Raw genomic sequence first — 26478 nt, 5'->3', positions numbered from 1 at the left:
GAAGTATGGAACTATTTCAGTTACATGTTTGACACTATCATGACTTTGAGACAGGAGAGGACATCTTTTTGGTGGGCAAGTAGACTTTGAACTGTTCAATAAAACAGTCTGAATAATGGTTTGAGCCTTGGAGCTAGGTATTCAGCTTCCCATTTTATTAGTGATTTGCATAAATGTTACAGGCAGATGACTTTATGCCAGCATCTTGAATATGCCTCATACCATATATTTTGTCCACTTTAAAATAGGTACTGTACCAAGAAGTTTAGCACCATGTCCTGCAGTAACTGCTGTCATGAGAAATCCAGTTTATACTGCTTGGAGCCACAGAGTTCACACCAACAATTGCCCGTCTGTTGCCAGCCAAATCTGCCATCAGCATCTGCATCCCAGGTATATACTCAGAGCTTCACAACCTTAGATCTTTAATATATTTATACATAAAATCAATAAGAGAAAGCTGCTTCTTGCTGTGCACAGAGGCGAACACTATACTAGTGCAGCATAATGTAAAATAATAGTTCTGTTGCACCTTTTATCCGAGAATCTCAAAGCACTTTACAAACATGATGTAAAGGCAGTGACTTCTTCCCATGTAATGTTACTATGGCCTTCCCTGAGAAAGCCTTGCAACTTTGGCTTGGACACTTTTGCCTGAAAATGATTTACTTTGAAAGTAAAGGAGAAAGTGACTGCAAAGTCTGTAGAAAATTCAGCCAGCTCTTTGAGTTAAAGGTAATTAAAAACTTACCCTGATCTGAAACGTTGACTGATGTTTTGTTGTCTCCCACTGGCTCAACTCTTTGATCCATTTGGAATTTCCATAGTTAAATGGCTTTGAAATTTTGAACCCTACCTATGATTGAAGACAATAAATGACAATTGAGCAAATTTATTAAGTTATTGTGGATTTTTTGGGGCCCAACTATGCTCTCATTGGTAATGTCAGAGATCAAACCCAATTCCTGCTTCCCTACTTTAATTATTAAACCAAGATCTTGTTCATGAATAGGTTATATTAGTATATATTTTGCAAATTTTTAAAATTGTACCCAGAAGCTTACTAGAAAAAGATTGAATTTGTCATGAAGTACATATTCTGTAGAAAGCTTAGGGAGCTGAATTAAAGCCCATAGAAATGATTTCTGTTGAACTGTGAGTCAGTGCACCGTCTATATAAGAATCTGATATATGATCACTGAACTGTGACTTCCAACTAAGTAATAATCTATTAGCATATTTCATGAAGAACAGATATGTTTCTCATAATATACATAACTCAGTCTCAAGAACAATTTTTGGAGAGTGCAGTCTATGTGGTGTACAGTAATATGCTAGGTAGCTGACAGTCACATTGGCAAAAATTTATTCAGTGTTATGTCAGGAAGTCTTATGTATGTATTGTCTGGGACTGGCTTGTACAAATATCTTCTCAAAACAAAATGTTTTCTCTGGGACTGAATAATAAAGTATCTTTATTGTGCTTCAATGTGCTTCTTATGAAATACTTAGTAGAATACAGCTGTCTATGGCTCAGCGATTTTAAGGATGTATTGCAGTGAAGTTAATGGATTAAATTGCTGTCCAAATAGTATTAGAGAATTAAAGCAAAGTAGCAATGGCACTGAGCTACAATGTGCTACTGTAGATACACTTTTCAGGTATCTTTCACTGCTCAACGGGGTTGGGTTTCTTCCTGTTCCCTGGTTGGCTGGGGTAATGTTAGTTTTGAAGAGATTGGGTTTTTTTGAAGATGCTATAACCTACTTTGGTTTTGATGCAGTGCTCAGCACCAAGGTCGCCTGAGTTTGGACCTAAGTCACAAACACTCCAGTGATTATTCTGAAAATTCACGGACAAGAGCATCACATGGTTCAAATTCATTACCATCCAGTGCAAGACTTGGTAATTAACATTTCAAATTCATTCGTGCAAAGTACTCTGTTTACATCTAAGACAAAGCAGAGAAAATGCCACCCTACTAAAAGCATCTTTCAGGGATCCTTCATAGCTGTCAGAACCTTAAGGGCCCATTATTTTTCCTTGCTTCAAGTTCCTGGCTCTTACAATTTAAGCTTCCATTCTCCTCACTGAGAAGATTTGGATGAAACCCCTTTTACAACCTGTCTGCCTCTCCTTAGTACGTCACAGCTGAGTGTGAATGTGCCAGTGGAAGTTCAATGATCACAGGTGATCAGGACATATCTTATATCTCAGTCATGTAAATTGGCCAAAAAACATTTTAAAGAGCTCTTTGGTGCCCAAACAAGTATTAGATAGCTCAGTCGTTTTGTAGCACTCAGTAGTGGGTACATTTAAGCAATGCCATAGCTGTACTAGCTGTTTGAACTAGGCAGTTTGCCAGCCATGAAAGTGGGATTATAAAGGGATTTTTTTGGTAAGCCTTGGTTCTGCTGGGAGAACTGGACTCTTGCACCCACATAGAGATCATTTAGCTTGTCTTTAGAATCAGAGCCTAAATGTGTGTTACCTGTTTGCATTTACATGTGTCATAAATTGTGATATTTTCTTGTTATAAAATAGGTTCTTCCAGCAACTTGCAGTACAGGACGGAAAGAATTAAGATCCCTTTAACCCCAAGGTATCCAAGGTCCATCATTGGCTCCGACAGGGGTAAAATCTTCTTTTCTTAACATTTTATTTGTTGCCGACCCCAGCATTAAAAATTCACGAGTCCAGTCCCCAAAAGATTGTTTTAAAAATCATAGGATTTTAAAATTATTTTTTCAAGGATTTTCTCATAACTACAAGGAGTAGAAAGTTCCTTTTTACTTTTCCAAATGAAAGCCCTTGATTCCAGGAGCTGGAGCTTCTCTGAAAACATCAGTTATCACAAGTCTCCTGATAAAATACCATGTGTCAACACAGCACTCTGTAAGAGTTCTAATCCCATATGAAGTCATTTCCTAATTTTACAATAGTGGTGAAATGACTCCATAAAAGGTGTATGCATAATTTTGTTAGCTCTAAAACACTGTATTCTTTGGCAAATTGAAGTCTTTCTAACCAGGATATGAATTTAAAGTTTAAAGGATTTTCCATATTAATTAATTTTCTTATATGAAGCATTCTTCATCAGAGAACTTAAACATCTTACAAATATTTTTTTAATGATTGGAAATATATAGAATAGTACAAATTATTTTCAGCAAACAATATGAACTGTACAGCAGAACAGATTTTTTTAATTTTTCAGAGAATATTTTACACAAGTAGAGTTCAGTCTGTAAATTGCTTGAAAGTTCTTGACTGACATTATTGCTTTGAGTATTCTGTATCCTTAATTAAAAATTAAAGATGCTTTAATTGGACATATATGGGTCATATGTTATGTTACTGTACTCTGAAGGAATGTAGCTCTTATAAACAAGTTTCTTTGTGATTACTAACATCAAATTTACTTTCTGCAACATTCCCTGATGCAGCAAATGATTGAGCTGAACAAGCTGACGAGCAGGAATGTTCAGTCAAATATTCCTGGGTAGAAAAAATAGTCAGAGCAAATTTATTTAAAACTGTAGATCTTCGCAAATAATTTTTTGCAGTATTTGACCTATAGGTTATGTGTATGGACTTGCGCTGCTTAAGCTCTGTTGTTGTTTTGAAATGTTTCATAAGGCATTCTATAGCCAGAACCCAGGAGAGTGGATACGGTTCCTTTGAGACTGTCCCTAACATTCAGATCTTTATTTTTTTCCTAGATTTTCTTTATTCCATTATTATGTCAAACTTTCCATTACTCATGTGCACTTATATATTCATTTGAAGGAGCTTGCCCATGGTCGGTTCTCACTGTTACAGTTTCAAGCCAGTGCTCTCAATTTCTAAAGTAGTAAAATCAACTCACATTTGAAAGGATATTGCATGTGTAAATATCTTCTCATATTTATGTAAACTGTGCATCACATTTGTATTATTGGTGTGGTGTGGTCTTTTAATGTCTTTTCAGATTCCTCCATTGCAAGACATTTACAATAAGCACTACATATAAAAACTGAATCCCTTTATTTTATTATTACAGGTTCACTGTCACATTCTGAATGTAGCAGTCCCAGCCTGATAACCCCTCCACAATCACCACTGAACCTGGAAACATCTTCTTTTGCCAGCAGCCAGTCACAGAACTCGCTTTCTACGTTACCTAGGATTTCTATTAGCCCGGTATCAATTGGAGAGCGTAGAAAAGATAGGTAAGGTGATAGTTGTCGTCATCTTTCATACAGATGTACCAAAGATAATCTTGTTTGATAGTTTGTTAGAGCGAAGAAATGTAAACAATTGGCTGTGCAAAATCAGGAGTATATTATACGTGTTGAGGTGTACTTTAAGTCTTGTTACTCTTTTTTTAAATTATTATTATTATTATTATGTATGTGTTGTGAAAGAAGCTTCTTTCACATAGTCTTCCTTCAGAAGTTATAGGGTAGTGTTAAAGCTTCCAGAAACTCTGAGACTGATGTGTGCAGTAAGGTATCTTCTGTTAGATTAGTGGTTTCACCAAACAGGTACAGCTCCTAAAGTGGACTTCTCCTCCTCCTGGTAGGCTTGCTCAGATGTCGGTCCCTGGTGGAATCTTTTCACTAGGAGTCAAAAGAAAATGAAGACCCGATAAATAGTTTGTGGTTAATGCTAAACTTTTTAATGTGACTGGCCGCCAGGCCTAACCATCATTTATACTTGCTGTGATTCAGTCCAAGCAGATCTCTTCAACAAGGTTTAAATTCAGGACCATGGCCCTGATCCTGCAAACATATTTGTACATGGTTAACTTTACTACCGGGAGTAGTTCCAATGATTTTAATGGGATTATTCACAATAGTAAGGTTAAGTTCTGAGTGTTTGCAGGTTTGGAGCCTAAGTAAGATGTTGGGTTTTTAATATAATGTAGGTTTTCGTTGAGGTCACATCCCTGTATCTTATAATGCACATTCAGCTTGTGCTAATTAATTTTGGATTTCTGCTTTTACTTTTATTGTAAAAGTGCTACCTCTGCATTTATCAGAGTTTACATAAATTCAGAATATCAAACAACAAACCATGGACTCTAAGGGCCAGATTTGTATTTATATTAAGGTCTCTTTACACCATTTGGCAGAATAAAGAAACCTTGATGTGGGAGTAAATTACATTTATATGCACTTTAAGACCCCGATTTGTATAAATAGCAACCTGGCCCTCAAAATGTAAATAATCCAATAACAAAAACATTCTATATAATAGTACTAAAATAAATCTTACATGAAATTTTATCAGGTTTCATCACGGGGTAACTGAAGATATTTCAGCGATTTTTATTCCACTACGTATATATTGTACTGTACATTGCTGTTTTGAAAGTGACTGTAGAAAGCACATTGTGGAGCTTTATTTATTTATTCACCCTGATTAGCACAACTGTATTCAGTTTTCAAGTAAAAAGATGCTTTCTGCTAATGGTCAGCCCTGCAGGCTTACCATTGAATCTGAAGATCAAGCAGGGGTTTTTCCCCTTCTTGCACATAACTAATCGAGAGAGCGTTTTGGCAGCACAAATGATGTGTTCAGTGAGACCTGTGTAATCTCATATTCCTGTCAATGAGGCTACGCAGGTGTAAGTGCTTGGAACTTAGCCCTGGTCTACACTGGGGGGAGAATCGATCTAAGTTACGCAACTTCAGCTACGTGAATAACGTAGCTGAAGTCGACATACTTAGATCGACTTACCATGGTGTCTTCACTACGGTGAGTCGACTGCTGCCACTCCACTATCGACTCTGCACCTCTCGCCAAACTGGAGTACAAGAGTCGACGGGAGAGTGCTCAGGGATCGATTGCTGCCTGCCGATCCAGCCAGTAGTGAAGACGTACCCTTAATAAAGAATTCTTTTGATGATGTACAAGCAAGAGTAAAATCCCACTCGCTTTTAGCCATTTTGGATTTGTTGGGCTTGTGTGAAAAAAGCAGACACACAAGGTAAGGATCTGCTGAGTAAGAAGTTGCTGTTTTTACTTGTCACATTTATGATCCCAGTTCATGAAAGCATCCCTAGTGAGGGCAGCTGGTGTCCTGAATAAATGGGACTTGCCCATTGTAAACACTTTTCTAAAAGTTTTATGTGCTTTAAAAGACTGAGTCACTCCCCTGACCCTCCAGACATCTTAACACACTGTAACTTTTTCAAGGTGAGATAATATGAACCAAAAATATCAACACTATTTACTATGATGTTAATGAAAAATAATTTAACGTCTAAAAGCAGACCAAAAAGAAGCAATCAGTTTAAAACATTCTTGTAACCACATAAAGTGAATGTTACAGCAGAAATAAGTGTTATAGTTGATTAACAAAATTACTAATCAAGTTAGATAGCTTTTAAACATTACAATTTTCCATTATTATAATTATTAGATGCTCAGCTAACTGTGCATTACTGATTAATTTCCATCTGCATTTAGTAGAATCCTAAGATAATGCTAGTTCTATCCATTTGAAAATTGTGTACAGGAATAGAGGTGTTCAGATTTGATTTCCAAGAAAATGTCCTGATATAAAACAAATTCGGATATAACATGGTAAAGCAGTGCTCCGGGGGGACAGGGCTGTGTACTCTGGCAGATCAAAGCAAGTTCGATATAATGTGGTTTCACCTATAACACGGTAAGATTTTTTGGCTCCCGAGGACAGCATTATATCGGGGTAGAGGTGTATTTTAAAACATGGAATTTGGGCTAAACCATGTGTTTTCAGCAACACTCCTTCCCACACACAATGGAGAAATTCAAATATATATGCGGGGACAGGTTAAGGGGTAGTAAAAAAAAACAACAAAAAACGAAGGAAGCTTTAGGGATAGAATCCAATTTACTAAATTTTGCATTGCCATGTTATATGTGATTGCATCTTGTTCTTAAGAATGTGATGTGAGATAAGCTGCATCTGTCTTCAGAATGGATTAAATGTCCTAAAGAAGTGGAAGTTTAAATGCTGTTTCTGAACAATTTTCAGGTTTCTGGGACTTAGCACATCTCAGTTAATATAACAGCGTATAAAAGAACATTTAGTTTTTGATTTAAAGTAGATTAAGTGTGTTTGTAATAATACATGTTTAGCACATAGTGCTTTGCATTTTCAAAGTGCACTAATTTAGCAATCCTAACAGTGATTCTACCCTGTATTGGTGGTTAGTCAATAATAATATCCTCATTTTACAGATAGAGATACTCAGATGGAGGTGCTGACACAGCCAGTACCCCGGAGAGGAATTAGTATCAGCATTAGGATTAAAATTAAGGAGTTCTTGGGTCCCAGAATTATGCTCATGCCATTAGACCAGACCTTTCTTTTATTCATAGAAACTTGTGACATTGAGGATGCCCCTACTAAGAAGGGTTACCAGAAGAGACTTGTCTTGGAAAGGGATGCTAACACAGGCAGGGGGTAGGGAGAGAGGAGAAATGGTTGGCTGAAGAGAGAAATTAAAAGCAAATCAGAAGGAAACTGCATTAAGGATTTTTGGTGCTCCTGAAAGAGAAAATACAACCATAAATGTTGTTTTTACAATAATAAAGGGGAAAAGTCCACCTTGTTCTCCCACCTTCCCCTTTCCAAAGCTATCTGTCAGTCACTTGGGTGCTTTTGAAAATTTTACCGAGGGAGCCAGCAGCATCATTTTATAAGCATTCTCTTGAACAGTGGTTCTCAACCTATTTACCATTGTGGACCACAAATGCAGCTCTCTGTGTTACGAGGGCCTCATCCACACACTGCTGATTGGGCCGTAAGCAGGCCGCAGGTTGAGAACCGCTGCTCTAGAAGGTTTCTGTTTGTATGTGCCATGAAAGCCTTTAGTGGTACAGGAGAGTGTGTCTTGTTCTGCCATTTTGAAGGGGTTAGAATTGGGCATCACATTAAAAATTATAGGTGCCAGGCAGTTGTGATTTGTTCTACCTTTTGGAGGAAGGAGTAGAAATTGCATCTTCTGCTGAGAGACTCATAGACTCTTACCTAACATTTTATAACACTCTGCTATTCAACAAGAAACGGACATACAAATCAGATTAAGAGTACTGTAAATGGAGGAAAAGATGGGAAGAAAACTGCACCAGGCTTTCCTTCTAAAATAATGTGTATAGACTATTCTCTCATTATACGTATTAGTGTCTGTTACTATTGTGTGTCTAAGTGTTCTTCTCTTCTCAAATCTTCTGCATCTTTCAGATATCTCTTCCGTAATAGGTCTTTTCTGAGAATCCCTCTGGCTCCTAGGCCTAGGTTCTCATCACTAAGGAGTTTGAGGTTGGCCTGATATAAGGTTGTCCTTCTCAAGCAGCATTGCGCACCTTGTGCTATTTTACATGTTTGGATAATTTCCCTCAAGGAGAATTTGCATGGTAATTGTAATGCTACCATGCAAACTGCTGTCTTAAAGCTTGAGTTTGCAACTGCTTAATTTTCATTACTAATTTGCGTTTCCCTGCATACAAGTATAAAACTGATATTGTGTATTGGCTTCTCTTGGTTCACCACCTTATTATTTGCAATGTTTATTTTCACTGGATATTAAGACTCCCAGCATTTATAAACTGTAAGGCACCTTTCTAGAATATGGTTTGTAAATTGCATATTATATATAGTGGTTTACTTTTATATAATATGGATGTGGAGGTTTATTTCCTACCTATTTCACCATCATAGTATTTATAATTCACATTTGCCATAACTTTTTTTGTCATGTATCTAGAATTGTGTCTCTGATAAACATTTAGTTCCACCACTGTACATTGCATGGTGTTTAAGGAATGCATAGGCCGTTTAGAGTATTTTTAGTAGCTTTTTAAACCAGTCTTGATATTCCACTTCAGGTACATAGTGCATGTCGCTTTTAAATATTATACTTCAAGTGCCATTTTGTCAAAATCAGTTTTTAACAATTTCCTTTTAAAGGCCGTACATGGAAGAACCACGCCATGTTAAAGTGCAAAAGGGTTCTGAGCCACTAGGGATTTCCATTGTGAGCGGAGAAAACGGTGGGATATTTGTGTCTAAAGTAACTGGTGGAAGCATTGCCCAACAAGCTGGCCTTGAATACGGTGATCAGTTACTGGAGGTAATTTTGTTTGCTTAACATTTCTACCACTTAGTAAACAAATGCAGTTGTGTGAGTATAAAATTAATACAAAATATCTTGGGAATGAGAACCAGTCTCTCAAAATATAAATGATACAATAACAGGGATATTCTAGATCATCATAATAAAATAATACTTCTCTAATTCTATATGAAGTTTCATCAGTTTTTACTTCACTAAGTGTGTCTTGTATAAAGGATAATGCTGCTTTGAAGGTGGCTGTGTAGAAAGCACAAGTCTTCTGCTGCAGTGTGACGATGCGGTTCTGGCGGGACCCAACTGAGAGTGCCAATTCAGGACCAATTGCTCAAACAGGGCAGTCACAGCCCTAGGCTGGGGTTTTTCCACCTCTAAGGCAAACCAAACCAGCCAGACAAAAAGGACTTTGGTTTCACCCCACTGGCTAACCACAAGTCACACAAGCAATTCCCTTAGACACTCCAGTCTCCCAGTATCACCACCAGTGCACTCGTCCTGGGGATGAATGGTTATGAAAACCAACACCCCAATAAAAGAAAAAGGTTCTCTCGATCCCAAAGGACCAAGCCCCAGACCCAGGTCAATATACACATCAGATCTTACCCACAAATCACGCTGTTGCCAATCCTTTAGAATCTAAAATCTAAAGGTTTATTTACAAAGGGAAAAAGGTAGAGATGAGAGGTAGAATTGGTTAAATGGAATCAATTACATACAGTAATGGCAAAGTTCTTAGTTCAGGCTTGCAGCAGTGCTGGAGTAAACTGCAGGTTCAAATCAAGTCTCTGGAACATCCCCCGCTGGGATGGGTCATTCAGTCCTTTGTGCAGAGCTTCAGTTTGTAGCAAAGTCCCTCCATAGGTAAGAAGCAGGATTGAAGACAAGATGGAGATGATGTATCAGCCTTATATAGGCTTTTCCAGGTGTAAGAACCTCTTTGTTCTTACTGTGGAAAATCACAGCAAAATGGAGTCTGCAGTCACATGGACAAGTCTCTGCATACCTTGCTGAGTCACAAGGCATGTCTGCCTTCTCTCCATGGGTCAATTGTGTAGCTGATGGTCCTTAATGGGCCATCAAGCAGGCTAAGCAGATCTAACACCAGCTTGTCTGGGATATCACCCAGAAGTACATCACCAACTTGAAATACAGATAGTATAGAGCCAATATACATAACTTCAACTAAAAGTGATACATGCACACAGACAGCATAATCATAGCCAGCAACCCATAACCTGGTCTTAGACGCCTTATATGACCCCCTTTACCTAAGATTTGGTGCCACTACAGGACCTTGGTTGCAACCCATGTTCTGTATGGTCCCAATTTATATCAATAACGTCACATGCAGTATTTGTTGAAGATAGATGTACCTGAAGCAAAACAATGGAGCCAGAAAATCAGAAACCTGGTGTTTGAAATTCATAGCTGGATCCAGAGTTTGTGTCTTGAACCCATCGGTACTTAAAATCATTCATCACTGGGGTTGAAGCCCTGGCTGGGATGATTTAGTTGGGTTTGGTCCTGCTTTGAGCAGGGGGTTGGACTAGATGACCTCCTGAGGTCCCTTCCAACCCTGAGATTCTATGATTCTATGATTCTATGAATCTTTAATTGCTGGAGACTCCAGGCCAATCCTGGAGGGTTGGCAACCCTATTTATCATGGTGTAACGTGAACTAGCAAATATTCAAACAAAAAACAACTTTAGGTGCTATTTTGCAATCTTTGCAGTACTTCAGTAGAATGCTATCTGTCATCCAAAAAGAAAAGCATTTCAGGATTTTCATCAAGTTGTCAAATTTTAAAGTTGCATTGATTCCTACAAAGGAGTAATTAAATAGTAAAAGAAAAATCAATAGTTCATAGCTGCTCTGTCTCCCCCTTCTTCAGACAACCATCTCGCAGCACTCCCACAGATTGAGAGACTCGGGTTTCAAAAAGCAGTATCAGCAAATCAGGATGCTGCAAGTTCTGTAATGATTTTGCTGGTTTTCCTTTGAAAATTGGATGTCTAATGTCTTATATTTATTCATTCTAGTTCAATGGAATAAATCTGAGAAATGCTACAGAGCAGCAGGCTCGACTGATCATTGGACAGCAATGTGACACCATTACTATTCTGGCTCAGTACAACCCACATATGTATCAACTTGGCAATCACTCACGATCGAGGTAAAAGTTAGCTAGACCTTGAAAATGCTATTGTCTGGTCTGTCATTTATCAAGATATTAAAAACATTCTAAACTGAGACTGTTAACTAAAGATGTTTTGATTAAAAAATATGAGTGCATAGAAAAAAACAAAACAAGGTGAATAGCATCCATTTTAAAACCAAGGCATTTGTTTTATTTTTTTTTAAGACTAAACAAGGAAAAATTAACTTTTCAGAAACATGAAACTAAAAACAAAAATGTGTTCCTTTCTACCATAGTAATCACACATTGGTTTACTGTAGGAGCACCAGTAGCATTGACACTTTGTCACAAGAGTACTGAAGGTTTTTTTTTGCCAAGTCTGTGCAATTATATATAGACTTTTTTAGGAATTTTCTCAGAGATGTGGGGGGAAGAACCTACTGGCCTTTGAAAAGGGGACACTCTTACCTAAAGTATACTGGACTACATATAAAAAAATAAGGGATTGTTTCTGTAAGAATCCACTTGGATCTTTAGAAGCAGACTGGTTTAAGCAAAAAGTGGGGAAGGCAGAAAATCTACCCTGGAGAGGCTACCTGGACATTCACAGAAGCGAACTCTAGTATTCTTAAGAGGAAAAAAACAAGTTAATGACACCCTCAGTATTTAAGCAGCCACATTCCTTGGTCAACTTTAGTTGTTACTGTTGTCCTGTGCTTGTAGCACGTGTGTACTGTGATAACCTCAGGCCTTGTCTACACTACAGGGAAAAGTCGATCTAAACTACGCAATTTGGGTTGCATGAATAGCGTAACTCAAGTCGACGTAGCTTAGACCTACTTACCGCAGGGTCCACACTATGCTCCCCGTACTCTTCTCAATCCAGTGGAGTACAGGAGTCGATGGGAGAGCAATCTGCGGTTGATTTAGTGGGTCTTCACTAGACCTGCTAAATCGACTGACCACCGATGCATCGATCGCCGCACATCAATTCCCTGGTAAATGTAGACAAGCCCTCAGTATAAATGCTAGTAGGTAACTATACACAGCTGCTGGGAGTGACTCTTGCAGCCTCAGTCAGCAGACTTATGCTAGCAGGGCTCGGGCTAGCACGCTAAAATAGCTGTGTAGATGTTGCTATGACATTGAGGGTCAGGCTCTCAAGCCCCACTCCCACCCCTTCCCCCCCCCCCCCACCTTCTGTAGGCATCAGAGCCCAAGATTCAGCCCGATCTGGAACACTCTTATCTAAAGTATACTAGACTACATATCAAAAAATAAGGGATTCCTATTTTTAGTACGCTAGAGTGAGCCCTGCAAAATAGCAATAGTGACCCCAACTGTGAGACTCACTCCCAGCAGCTGTGTAGACATACCCACGAGGTACTGATTTTCAGTTGTTGGCAGGTAAGGAAAGCAGAAACTGATTTGCAAATAGTATTTTGTTTATTTTTAAACAAATACTTTAGAGTATCTTTAGAGCTTCCATAAGTACCCTCATGTTGAGTTCTACATGTCCATTTACAGTTACCAAAACTGCAAATCGCTTTTGTATATGCAGATAATACATTTCAAGACACTGCAGTTGCCTTTAAGAAGGCCTGGTGAAGGTGCAGCCCTGTCGGATTTGGGATCTTAAGCAGCTCTTAATATTTTTATAAAAGCTTTTAACCGTTTACATGTCAGAGGATTCCCCCAAAAGTATCTGAAAAACCAATCCCACTTCAGTTAAACTACGAATAGTCTTTTCAGACATGATCACTCTTAAAACTCTGTCTCTTTCACTTTCATAATGTTCATTATGACAATGCTTGCATTTCCATGAGGCTATTGGGATTTCTTAAATGATATTCCCAGTATAGACATGAAAAGACATTCCCAGGGCATTTCCAAATAATTTAATTCAGTTTATTTATTCAGAAATAGCAATAAAAAGCAAAAATATACTATTGAGGAGTATAGTTCCCTGTAGAAACCAGGGACCTAACTGGGAGGTCTGCCCAGAGAAGTCTTTCAGAACAGAACCCAAAGACTTTAGCTATAATGCTACTGCAAGTTTGCCTAGAAAGAAATTTAGAAAGTTTATACTGATTGCACTATTTTGAGATTTCTCAGTTGATTTCAACTTGATTATAGCCCAGATTGAGATTCCAGGGAAAACCAGTATCTGAATTACTAATGTTCCTTGATGTCTGAAGTTGAACTGTTAACATTTATCAATGTGTTTTACACCCTCTCTCACTCTGTTTAGTTCTCGCTTAGAACCGGTCAGCAATCATTCCACTCCTCAAGGCAGTGGAGCTGCAACCCCTGACAATCATTCCATAATTGATACTGTGAGTGAACAGGATGAAGGAACAATGACACCTCCATCCAAACAAACCACACCTACAACTAGTCCCCGGAATTCCATGAGGTAAATAGTCTGAGCATGTCATTTTCTGCTTTCCAAAAGTGAGGGAAGGACAAGACATAAAATGAAATGTGCTTCCTGGAGTGCACTGACATTTTTCAATAGACAGGAGCCTTGAGATAAAACAATTTTCTTGTTTCTTACAGACCTATTTGAGAAGCACTTCAAATACAAATGTAGCAACAAGATTAGTTTAATTGAGAATAATATAGGAAGCATGAAGTTGAAGTTATGCTGTAGAGATGTAATAAGGAGGCAAATAGACTGCTTCTGTTCAGATGACTAGGTGCACTTGAACTGTAAATGAGAGTGGCTAATACACTTTTTTCAAATTGTTATCAAAAGGGTCACTGTGGACACAAACAAGAGGACCCCTGAACCAAGAAATGTTGTCATTAAAAAATCCCAAGTGGAGCTTGGAATCCAGATATGTGGTGGAAACCTGCATGGAATATTTGTGTCTGATGTAGAAGATGACAGCCCAGCAAAAGGACCTGATGGACTAGTAACGGGAGACATGATACTTGAGGTAAACTGTGAAGATACAAAATATAGAAGACATATTCCCTTCTAACGTTTCAACTTTTTAAAAAAGCATGTACTTGAGAGCATGCCTGATGGCAGTCCATTAAATTGATTGTTGCTACTAGATTCCTTACAGCAGAGCACTTTCTGGAGGGTTTGATAGCTACATGCAGTTGCCCATAGGAACTACATTGTTTTCTTTTAGGTTTCTGTCCTAAAGCATTCTTTTCTTCACTTCATGTTAGCTCTTGCTTCCGCTAGGGGTACTCAGCAAAAGTTCCCCCCACTAAGACCCGTTCATTTCCACCAGTGTTAGTTACCCTGGAAAAATCTAGTGCAGATGGACAGCTCTCCCAAACATTAACAATGTCTAAGTGATGGTATGAGAACTCTGAGTCTGTCTGAAACAATAGCTCTTCAGATCTGTGAATTGTCCCCATCATTTCAATGGTGTGTTAAGACTAAGTCTCATAAGCATTTAAATGCCAACAGGAACTATTTCACAGGTGATCATTTTAGCATAAATGTACTTATTTTCCATTGTTGGTTGGAGTGGCAACTGGATCAGGGTGTTGTGGGGCAACTAGTTGTTGGGAAATGTGAAATGACCATTATCAGAAATTAACCTCTTTTTCAGCCATATGTATAATTCCTAGTGTAGACGAGGTAAACTGCTTTGAGCCTCAGTTAGCACAGTTTCATCTGTCTGCAGTGGGGGTTTGCAGTGGTACAGCCACATAGATGGCTGTAATTAGGACAAACCTTCAGTACAGAGAAGACCTCAGACTGCTCTCAGAGGAGAATCATTCACTTCCCAGAATGAAAACTGTCCCATGACCTACACTGCACTTACTCCTTGTCAGTACACAAATCTGCAGCACACCGCAAGAGTAGCAGCTGCAGCAGCATACAAAAAATTGGATTAGTATGAAAACCCTAAATTGGCCAAAGAACTCTGTGTTGATTGGAACAGACTGTTGAGGAGGGGAGGGAGAACCCCATGATTCTGGGGTCCCTGCCCCATAGCTTGGGCCTAATATACCACTGAGGGCACAGGGGCCTTGGTTATAACTCTCACAATTAAATAGTTGGCAATCACTGGCAGTACATGGAGGCTTATCTTTGATAAAGACAGGGAGTTTAGAGTACAAACCACACATAAGCCTGAAGTACCAGTGTTGGTGTACATGTACCAGGAGTTGAAGAATTACTGCTGTAGAGGGTGTAGTAGGCTCTAGATGGGAAATCTTGAGCCCAGACTCTGTAGATGGGATACAATAGCCCCTATGAACCGCATGCCCTCTCCCCGTTTCAAGGGGAATGGGGGGGAGAAAGCGTGTGAGGGAAGCAAGAAGAAGGGACGATCCATGTAACAGAGAAGGTTGGTCTTGCCCTTGTGACCTTGGGCAATCCGTTAATCTTTCTGTGGCTTGTTTTTCCATCTGTGAAATGGGGATATTTCCCTACCAGATAGGGGTGTTGGGAGGAGAAATACATTGTTTGTGAGCTGCCCAGATACTACTGTGATGGAGTCCATGTGAGTACTTTGGTAGATGTGCCCATTGTACCCGCTTACTCCTGGATACTGGTCCACATGTCGGAGGTGTGCAGGGTTTGTTTTTAAGTTTATGCCTTGATTCAGACCACTTGATCTGCCTAGGAATCCTAAAATAAAAATCGTGGACTGAACAGAAGCACTGGATTTATGGTTTATTAAAACAATCTGTACCCCACTAACCCCCTCTTTTTGTCCTCTGACTGCAGAGGTGTTAACGCCACTCAACCTTGAATAGTACCTTATAATATGTGCTCACTACTTATGCTAACAATCTGTTCCACCCTGCGTTTTGCTGTGACTCTGGGAGTACCTTTCCCAGACCTGAAGAAGAGCTCTGTGTGGCTTGGAAGCTTCTCTCTCTCACCAGCCGAAGTTGGTGCAATAAAAGAGATTATAGCCATGTCTACAAGATCATGTATGTACGCAAACAGCCAGCACATTGTGGGATGGCTCCTGAAAGCCATAACAGTTGACATAAGCAACACAATGACACCACGTCGACCAAATTACATCGACCATGACTCTATGCTGCTTGGGGCAGTGGTGTTACAATCAATGTAAAAATGCGTTGACGTTGGCAGGAGCCAAATTTAAGCAATGATGTTTCCATAGCTAGGTTGATGTAAGGTGGCTTATATCGACCTAACCCTGAAGTACAGAACAAGCCTACCTCACCCACCTGGTTTCTCTAGGAATCCTAAATAAGATCTCCTTGGAATCTTGTGATTTTCTGCTTTTGTGTCCAGAACAGCTAAGGGAATATGGTGGCTTTTCCCCTTTTTGTGTATGTCCACTGCATTTTCTTCAGGGACTTTTTTTAAATCCTACTCTCTGTCTCAATACTGGATATTTTAACTGGTGCCTACACTAGTGTTGTATCGTGCTGTGGTGAGTTTTCCTTTTACACACGTACCTGCCATTGGGAGAACCAAACTCCCACATCACATCCTTCCTCAGGCTCCACTCTAATCCTGCAATCTATTAAGACACAACATCAGCTCTGAGACCTCATGAGTTTTGGGTTTTTCTGTATTTTACAGTATGGATCTGTTGATATGCGAAATAAAACAGCTGAGGAAGCCTACCTTGAAATGCTGAAGCCAGGAGAAAATATAAGAGTAAAGATTCAGTACAGAATAGAAGAATTCAACAAGATTAAAGAGTTACCTGGAGATGGATTCTATATCAGGTATTCACATGTCCATTAAATAGCTTAGTGTCTTAACTATTTTGCCAGCAAGAATCACATGTAGCTGCAAATAATTTAAAGGTAATGGACCATACAAAGCTGCTAGAATAGTATGCTGACCATTGTATGCAAGGGGTCAGAGGCAGCAAATCAGTCTTAAGACTTATGTTGGAAATTCAAAGCACAATGCCATATCTCAGCTAGCCCTTGATTCTTTGCAATTGCTGAAAGTGTGCAACCTATATCCCAAGTGTAACTGCGTACTTCACTCTGAGTACATGGGCATTTGGAATGTTAGAGACCAACTCCAACAGAGTCATTTATTTTTCTAAATATCTACACCACTTGCTTCACTTGAGATGGTGGAGCTTCAGTTATAGAGTCTATTTATGTCTCTCTTTGCAGAGCACTTTATGATCGGCTGGCAGAGGTGGAGCAGGATTTAAACTTTAAGAAGGATGACATTTTGTATGTTGATGATACTCTACCTCAGGGGAACTTTGGTTGCTGGATGGCTTGGCAGCTGGATGAGAATGCTCAAAAGCTAGAGAGAGGACAGATTCCCAGCAAATATATGTAAGTGACCTCAGTGACAAATTGCTTCTTAAAGTTCCTGAATGATGAGCTATAAACAAAAAAGAACCGGGTTTGAGTCTTCAAAGCTGTGTGATTCCTGTGAGGTATTAGTTTCCTAGAAGTGTTATTTTAGGGGTGGCATGTTTTAATAACATCTAATTAAATAAGATGTTCTGTCAAGTCATTTTTAGTGCTGCTAATAGTAACCTCCTAAAAGTGGAAAGGACACACAGTACTGTGCTGTGAAAGAAGATTCAGACAGTAACCTAAATTACTTTACACAGAAATATTATCTAAACTGGGGGTGTCAAACTCATTTTTAGACAGAGCCACTCCCTTTTGAATTATGATCTGTGTAAATTGAGGACTGTGTGCCCAAAACAATCCACTATTACCAAAGGGAAATATTCACCAAGATTAAGGGCAGAATATGATCCTTATTCAGCCATTAAATTTTTAGCTGTTTAGTGCAGTCACACTCAGTATCACTCAGCAGGCAAATAGTCTCACCTTTTAAGATCACTGCTTTTTCTGCCCTTCCTTTTTCTCGTTTCATCATAAGAACTTGTGAGCAATTTTTGACAATAGAAACTATGCTAATGCATAGGATAGCTGTTACATAACATTTTGAAAGCACAGTAGAGACATAATTATCCTCACACTTTTCCTGTGAGATAAGTAAGAAGGAACTGACCCCATTTTACAGACAGAAAGATACCTACTGTGTGTACAGTAAGTTTGCTTCCATTTTAAATACAACTGCATGATAGTAATTTTGTGTTGGAATGTTAAACAAAACTAGTCACTTAGTTTGCAGAAACAATAATGGCAATACAATGTGCCTCATCTTATAACCAAAAGTGTGATACCTTCCATTCTGTCTATGCAGGGGGAGATTGACTTTCACTGGGAATCAGGGACCTAATTACCTTTAAAAATCTCCCCCAAAATTCTTAGCCAGAATTTGTCAAGATCTTGCTAGCGCTTTTTACCCACATTCTAGTGTGCCTGAAGAAAGGCCCAGAAAGTCAGACTTAAGATATATAATACATGGGATATATTCTTCCAATGTTGATCAATTGTAGTTTCAGGTTATGGATATTCTGTTGATGCTGCTTGAGATCATTTGGCAATTGCCCTACGGTATGTCTACACTATGAAATTAGGTCGAATTTATAGAAGTCAATTTTGTAGAAATCAACTTTAACAGTCAATTGTGTCTGTCCCCACTTAAGACCATTAACTCGGTGGAGTGCATCCATAGAACCGAGGCTAGCGTCGACTTCCAGAGCATTGCACTGGGGGTAGCTATCCCACAGTTCCCGCAGTCTCCACCGCCCATTGGCATTCTGGGTTGAGATCCTAATGCCTGATGGGTCAAAAACATTGTTGCAGATGGTTCTGGGTACATGTCGTCAGCCCCCCGGGAAAGCAACAGCAAACAATCATTTCTCGCTTTTTTCCTGGGTTACCCGTGCAGATGACATACCACGGCAAGCATGGAGTCCGCTCAGCTCCCCGTCACCGTACGTCTCCTGGGTGCTGACAGACATGGTACTGCATTGCTACACAGCAGCAGCTCATTGCCTTTTGGCAGCAGATGGTGCATTATGATTGGTGGCCGTCGTCATCCTCTTCTGGGTGCTCTTTTAGCCATCCTCAGTGAGGTCGGTCGGGGCACTTGGGCGACATGGGTACTCCTGGCAGACCTCAGTGAGGTCTGTCACGGGCGCCTGGACATAAATGGGAGTGACTCCAGGTCATTCTCTTTTTAAGTTTGGTCTCCTGGAGATTCAGTCCTGCCTGCAGTCGTACTGCACCATCTTCTGGTAAGCAGCCAGGAGACGACGATGGCTAGCAGTCATACTTCATCGTCTGCTGCTAGCCTAAGATGTATAAGAGAGATGGAATGGATCAAAACAAGAAAGAGACCAGATTTGTTTTGTATTCATTTGCTCCCCACTCCCTCCCTTTGTGAAATCAACAGCTGACAATCGTTTCAGTGAGGTCTGTCAGAGCAACCTAGAAAAGTTAATGGAGATTCAGTCCTGCCTGGAATAGTGGGGGGAGGGATAGCTCAGTGGTTTAAGCATTGGCCTGCTAAACCCAGGGTTTTGAGCTCAATCCTTGAAGGGGCCATTCTGTGTGACAGTTGTGTGTGTTCCTCCTTGATCCAAACCCACCCCCTTTGTTGATTTTAATTCCCTGTAAGCCAAGTCGTCAGTCGACTCTCCCTTGGCACTGCTGTGGGTCCCTGTTATAGCCTCTGTCCTTCATGCCCTTGGAGATTTTTTCAACTGTTTGGGCATTTCATCTTTTGGAATGGAGTTCTGATAGCATGGATTCATCTCTCTGTACAGTGATCAGATCCTGTACCCAGGGCTGGCTCTACAGTTTTTGCCGCCCCAAGCAGTGCACCGAATTGCCGCCGCGGATGGCAGGGGCAGTCCGTGTGCCCTTAGGGCAGCAGGCGCGTTTCCACCGCGGCGGCAGTTCGGCAGCAGTTTCTATGTTTAGCTGAAGCCGCCCCGGACAGCTAAACATAGAAGCTGCGCCGAATTGCCGCCACCGCAGAAACGCACCTGCCGCCCTGAGGGCACACGGACTGCCCCCCCCGCCCACGGCGGCAATTCGGTGCGCTGCTTGGGGGCAAAACAGGGACTGCTGCCCCTTGCAGATTGCCGCCCCAAGCACCAGCTTGGAATGCTGGTGCCTGGAGCCGGCCCTGCCTGTACCTCCCATTCCGTCCATGCTGGAGCTCTTTTGCGATTCTGGGACTCCATCATGGTCACCTCTGCTGATGAGATCTGCACTCACCTGCAGATTGCCACGCTTGCCAAACAGGAAATGAGATTCAAAAGTTTGTGGGTCTTTTCCTGTCTACCTGGCCAGTGCATCTGAGTTGAGAGCGCTGTCCAGAGCGGTCACAATGGAGCACTCTGGGATAGCTCCTGGAGGCCAATACCGTCGAATTGCAACCACACTACCCCAAATTCGACCCGGCAAGGTCGATTTCAGCGCTAATCCCCTCATCAGAAATCAATTTTAAGAGCCCTTTAAGTCGAAAAATGGCTTCGTCATGTGAACGGGTGCAGGGTTAAATCGATGTAACACTGCTAAATTTGACCTAAACTCGTAGCGTAGACCAGGGCCTAGACAAGTTTTCCTTAGTGATGTTAGATGTTTTTCTTTTGTGAAGAATGGCTCTTAAAATCCCTATGTGTTTGTGCTAACCTGAATACAATTATTCAATCCATTTCACTGTAGGATGGACCAGGAGTTCTATAGGAGACACAGTATGTCTGAGGCTAAAGATGAAAACAGCTCCACTAAGACTTTGTCAGCAGCAGCTCGAAGATCATTCTTTAGAAGAAAGCATAAACACAAACGTAGTGGTTCCAAAGATGGAAAAGATTTACTGGCTCTTGATACAATCAGTACAGACTCCATTCCTTTCTTGGATGGCAAGTGCCTTTGTTATATTTAGTTTTCTTAAGGCTATGAAAAAACACCTGAGAGAAGTGTGGTTTTCTGATTGGTCTGCATATAAATGCTGGAGAATCATCTGTGTCCTATGACACTCATTGTCACCAGGCACCAAGATAGGCATTAAATAACAAGCCAGATCATCATCTCAAATTAGTGCTTGTAATTTCTTAACTTAAAAAGAAAATGTCCATCCCCTGATGTATGAATATTAAAATTTAACCTTTTGAGCGGGGTCAGCCCCCCCCCCCCCCAAAGCTCTTTGACATATATGCCACCAGCACTGTTTAAATCCTTTAATTCCAGCTTCTTATAACCGGACTACAGGCCTTTTGTCCATTGCCAAAGATTTATATTGAAACCTTTTGTAATTAGTTGTGTGCCCTTTATTTATCCGAACGATACTCGAAAAAAAATTTAAATTGCGCATAAGTAACTTTTTTGTTACTCTTTTTAGATTCTGTGAGTCTGGTTTATCAGCGTGTACAGAAGGTGCATTGTACCTCTCCCAGGCCTGTACTCATTCTAGGACCATTACCTGATGCTGTGAAGGACATGCTAGTCAAAGAATCTCCTGGAAAATTTTGCAGATGCCCCCTTGGTAAGTGTACAATTAATAAGATCAATTTTGTGTGTTTTGCCATGTAACGTTTATTTGTACTTGTAGAAATAACACAATAATCTGGCCTAACAACTGGATTAAAGGGTAGCACAAAGATTCTGGGAGGGGGAGCAGGACTGTGAAATTCTATCCTGTAAATCTTGTTCTGTTAAGAAATATAAGTGAATGAAGTATCAATTTTTGTTCTCTGAAACAGAAGTGATGAAAGCTTCCCAACAAGCCATCGAACGGGGAGTGAAAGACTGTTTGTTTATAGATTACAAACGAAGGAGTGGACATTTTGATGTGACAACAGTAGCTTCAATAAAGGAGATAACAGAGAAGGTGATTGTCTCTTTATGGTATCTTCTCTCGCTCTCCAGTTTACTGTAAAATTTACAGATAATTATTATATACTGTGTTTCCTGAAAAAAACTGTACTAGTGCTGATATTGTTCTGTTTCAAAAGATTACCAAATAATTGTTCCCAGGGCATTTTCTTATTGAGAAAAACAAGGTAATTTAATATAAATGCAATTACCTTGTTTCATCATGTCACGATTTAAAGACTTTTATAATCCTAGGTGTAGAGAAACTGGTTGTGTTAGTGGGGTTTTTTTAAAGTCATCTTTATGTTAGTTAAAAAAAGAAATTCTGTGCATTGCATAGTTTGAATTAACTTTTTATTTTTAAGTACTTTATTTCTTAACATTGCTCAGATTGGATAAAATTTGCTAGTGCATAAACACTGCAAGAAAGAAACCTCTAAACTGACTTTAATGGAATTAAAATGTGTTCTGTCAAACCAGATAGATAGATACTCTTACTGCTTAAGGAGTAGAGCTGCATATTTGGTCTAGTTAGGAGATATGAAAGACGATTTATCTGTTCTTAAAGACAAAAATGAATGAATACCTAAATCCTTTATCGCAGTAGGTTTGAGATTAATTGATTCTCAAATATCCTCAAATAAATGCCTGTTCTATTAATAGATTTTTGTACTCTAAATAGGGTTTATTGTTTCATGTATTTTTGTCATCCTAAGGATTGATAAATCCTTTACATACAGTGCACTTTGTAGTTACTGCCGCAACATATTTTATGTGTAAAAGGTGTTGAAAATATGCTTAATGGCCTGCCATATAAATGTAAAGCAGAAATTCCGTTGAGTTACTGGAGTTTCACTGGGGGATTAATAGGGGCCTTGTAAGTTTGCTTATGCTTTCTACCCAAATATTTGTTTTTAGGACTGTCATTGTCTATTGGACATTGCTCCTCATGCCATTGAACGGCTCCACAGTGTTCATATCTACCCTATTGTCATCTTCATTCGATACAAAAACGCTAAGCAAATCAAGTAAGTGAGGAATATAGTTTACGGCCACTTGTTTTGTTATACAATAATAGTTTGTATAGTCCATTTCATTGTAGTATCTCAGAATGTGAATCAATTAAGCCTTGCAATTCTCTTATGAGGTAGGTAGACTTATCACCATGCAACAGAGGGATAAAATGAAGGGACTTCTGTAACTTACCATGTTTTGATATAAAGCATATTAAGTAGTGCTGTTCATTAATCACATGAGTTAACTGTGACTAAACTAAAAAAATTAATTATGATTTAAAAAATTAATTGTGATTAATCGCACTGTTAATAGAATACCAATTTCCATTTATTAAATATTTTTGGATGGTTTTTCTACACTTTAAAATATATTGATTCCAGTTACAACACAGAATACGAAGTGTACCACGCTCACTTTATATTATTATGTTTACTACAAATATTTGCACTGTAAAATGATAAAAGAAAAAGTATTTTTCAGTTCACCACATACAAGTACTGTAGTGCAATCTCTTTATCGCAAAAGTGCAGCTTACAAATGTAGATTTTTTTTTGTTACATAACTGCATTAAAAAACAAAGCACTGTAAAACTTTAGGGCCTCCAAGTCTACTGAGTCCTACTTCTTGTTCTGCCAATCGCTCAGAGGAATACGTTTGTTTATATTTACGGGAGATAATACTGCCCGCTTCTTGATTAGAATGTCACCTGAAAGTGAGAACAGGCTTTCGCATGGCACTTTTGTAGCTGGCATTGCAAGGTATTTACATGCCATATATGCTAAGTGTTTGTATGCCCCTTCATGATTTGGCCACCATTCCAGAGGACATGCTGATGATTCTCATTTAAAAAAAAGAATGCATTAATTAAATTTATGACTGAACTCCTTGGGGGAGAACGGTATGTTTCCTTATCTTTTACCCACATTCTGCCATATATTTCATGTTATAGAAGTCTCAGCACATGTTCATTTTAAGAACACTTTCACTGCAGATTTGACAAAATGCAAAGAAGGTAGACCTCTACCTCAATATAATGCTGTCCTTGGGAGCCAAAAAATCTTACTGCGTTATAGGTGAATATTGAACTTGCTTTGATCCACCAGTGTGCAGCCCTGCCGCCGCCACCCCCCCCCCCCGGAGCACTGCTTTACCGCCTTATATCTAAATTCGTGTTATATCGGGTGGCATTATATCGAGGTAGCGGTGTACCAGTGTGAAATTTCTAAAGATAGCTACAGCACTTGACCCAACATTTAAGAATCTGAAGTGCCTTCCAAAATCTGTGGAGCATGCTTTCAGAAGTCTTAAAAGCACAACATGCTGATGCAGAAACTACAGAACCCAAACCACCAAAAAGGAAAATCAACCTTCTGCTGGTGGCATCTGACTCAGGTGATGAAAATGAACATGCATCAGTCCTCACTGCTTTGGATCATTACCTAGCAGAACCTGTCATCAGTGTGGACACGTGTCCTCTGGAATGGTGGTTGAAGCATGAAGGGACATATGAATCTTTAGTGTATTTGGCACATAAATATCTTGCAACGCCAGCTATAACAGTGCCATGCGAATGCCTGTTTTCACTTTCAGGTGGAATTGTAAACAAGAAGCGGGCAGCATTATCTCCTGCAAATGTAAACAAACTTGTTTGTCTGAGCAATTGGCTGTACAAGAAGTAGGACTGAGTGGACTTTCTAGGCTCTAAAGTTTTACATTTTTTTATTTTTGAATGCAGTTATTTTTGGTACATAATTCTACATTTCTAAGTTCAACTTTCACGATAAAGAGATTGCATTACAGTACTTGTATTAGGTGAATTGAAAAATACTATTTCTTTGGTTTTTTACAATGCAAATATTTGTAATAAAAAATAAAGTGACCACTGTACACTTCATATTATGTGTAGTAACTGATACCAAAATATTTGAAAATGTAGAAAATATCCAAAAATATTTAGATAGATAGTTTTCTATTATTGTTTAACGTGATTAATTGTGATTAAACACAATTTTTTAATCACACGATTAATCGTTCTTTTTTTTAATTGCTTGACAGCCCTAATATTAAGTTGTTTGTCTTCAAGTAAACAGTGCTTAGATGCTAATGAAGGCCCAAACATGAATTTTGAAGCACATCTATTTAAATAAAAAGCCATCACCTCTTTTAAATATAACTAGAAAATGAATCAGATGTAGTAAAACTCTGTAAAGCTGTACTAGCTATTGGCCAGATTTTCAAAATATAAAGAAACTGCTGCTGTTGAACACTCTCTTGAAAAGCTGGCCAATAGCTCTTATAGCTACTGTTTTAGAAAACCAAGTTAAGTATCATAATATTGTGTAAGATTGAACTGGTGACACAGGAAGTCATGATTTCTCAGTGCTCATCAAAATTAGGTTTATTAGCATGTTAGCATTGGGAGTACCTGTCCTGGGCATCAAAAGTTTAATAGTAGGATTTTCAAAAGCACCTAAGTGGTTTAACACAGGTCTCATTAATTTCTGGAGGGATCTGTGCTCCTAGATCAATTAGATGCTTTTGAAAACTACCCTAATAACTTGGACCGTGTCTACAATAACACCAACACTGGCCCAGCTTGATGTATTAGCTCAGCATTGCAAAGGCAAGCTATCTTCCACTTTTATCTGCTTTTTACCATTTCACACAGAAACTTGCCTTTACTCACTAATACCTAGGAGAGCCTCTGTTTATGTTAGGGCTCTGTACCAACCTAGCCCAGTTGCTACAGTATCCAAAGTGTGATAGCTAAAACGTCAGATCTTTGTTTCATACTTATGAGAGCATTTTCTAGAGATGGGCTTGAACCAAATCCATGGATCTAAATGGTCCTGAGTGCTGGAAAAGTGTTGATCTGGAGGAGGACTTTACAGCTTGTCCCTTGTTGTCCCCGTTGCCCCCTCTCCCAATTTGTATAATAAGATTCTCTGTTTATTTGCAAAGTTTAATAAATAAATTTACATTTTAAGTCCTTTGATAGAGCAGTTTCTTTAGTGTTTTTTTCAAACTGTAGGATGATCTGAGACTTCTGAAAATATCCTTTAAAACTGGAAAAGTTTTTTCTTTGCTTTCACTGAGTGAATTTTTGCTAATGTTATGCTGTGTTTCCTACTACAGCAATTCATATGCCTTGGCTATCACTTAAACCTCATATTACTGGTAATATTACACTGAATCTCCAGGTGGCGCTCTCTGTATGCCTGAAATTTAATCAGAGGCTTGGGCATTACCATAACTGTATGTAATTCATCTAGAGTCTGTTGAAAGAATAAATGTTAAGCAAATGTTTTATTTCTTTTCTTACAGAGAGCAAAAAGACCCAATCTTTCTGAGGGACAAAGTTACACAAAAACATTCCAAAGAACAATTTGAGACAGCTCAAAAAATAGAACAGGAATATAGCAAGTACTTCACAGGTTAGTATTTACCGTAATCATCATTTCAGTAAGAATACAGTACCAGGTCATTCCACCTACACTATGTTTCAAAAGAGCCTTTAGTACATAGCAGGTTTTTTGTGT

At 39.2% G+C, this 26478-nt stretch overlaps 1 protein-coding gene across 2 annotated transcripts in view; it reads left to right on the top strand.

The window, feature by feature from the left end:
- The window catches only part of DLG5 (discs large MAGUK scaffold protein 5), a 201713-nt gene that overhangs the window by 167335 nt on the left and 7900 nt on the right, over nucleotides 1-26478 (top strand). For both annotated transcript variants that reach the window (XM_045024440.1, XM_045024441.1), the window contains 15 exons: nucleotides 249-393; nucleotides 1784-1905; nucleotides 2545-2634; nucleotides 4043-4211; nucleotides 8945-9107; nucleotides 11148-11281; nucleotides 13497-13661; nucleotides 14004-14187; nucleotides 16782-16930; nucleotides 17336-17506; nucleotides 20774-20970; nucleotides 21450-21593; nucleotides 21811-21938; nucleotides 22841-22950; nucleotides 26264-26373. In XM_045024440.1, the coding sequence (XP_044880375.1) occupies nucleotides 249-393; nucleotides 1784-1905; nucleotides 2545-2634; nucleotides 4043-4211; nucleotides 8945-9107; nucleotides 11148-11281; nucleotides 13497-13661; nucleotides 14004-14187; nucleotides 16782-16930; nucleotides 17336-17506; nucleotides 20774-20970; nucleotides 21450-21593; nucleotides 21811-21938; nucleotides 22841-22950; nucleotides 26264-26373 (2181 nt within the window). The remainder of the gene's footprint in view (nucleotides 1-248; nucleotides 394-1783; nucleotides 1906-2544; nucleotides 2635-4042; nucleotides 4212-8944; nucleotides 9108-11147; nucleotides 11282-13496; nucleotides 13662-14003; nucleotides 14188-16781; nucleotides 16931-17335; nucleotides 17507-20773; nucleotides 20971-21449; nucleotides 21594-21810; nucleotides 21939-22840; nucleotides 22951-26263; nucleotides 26374-26478) is intronic.

This window comes from Mauremys mutica, chromosome 7 (genome assembly GCF_020497125.1).
Source record: "Mauremys mutica isolate MM-2020 ecotype Southern chromosome 7, ASM2049712v1, whole genome shotgun sequence".
NCBI lineage: Eukaryota > Metazoa > Chordata > Testudines > Geoemydidae > Mauremys > Mauremys mutica.
Note: the sequence above shows the minus strand (reverse complement) of the source record. Positions and strands in the feature narration are given on the sequence as shown.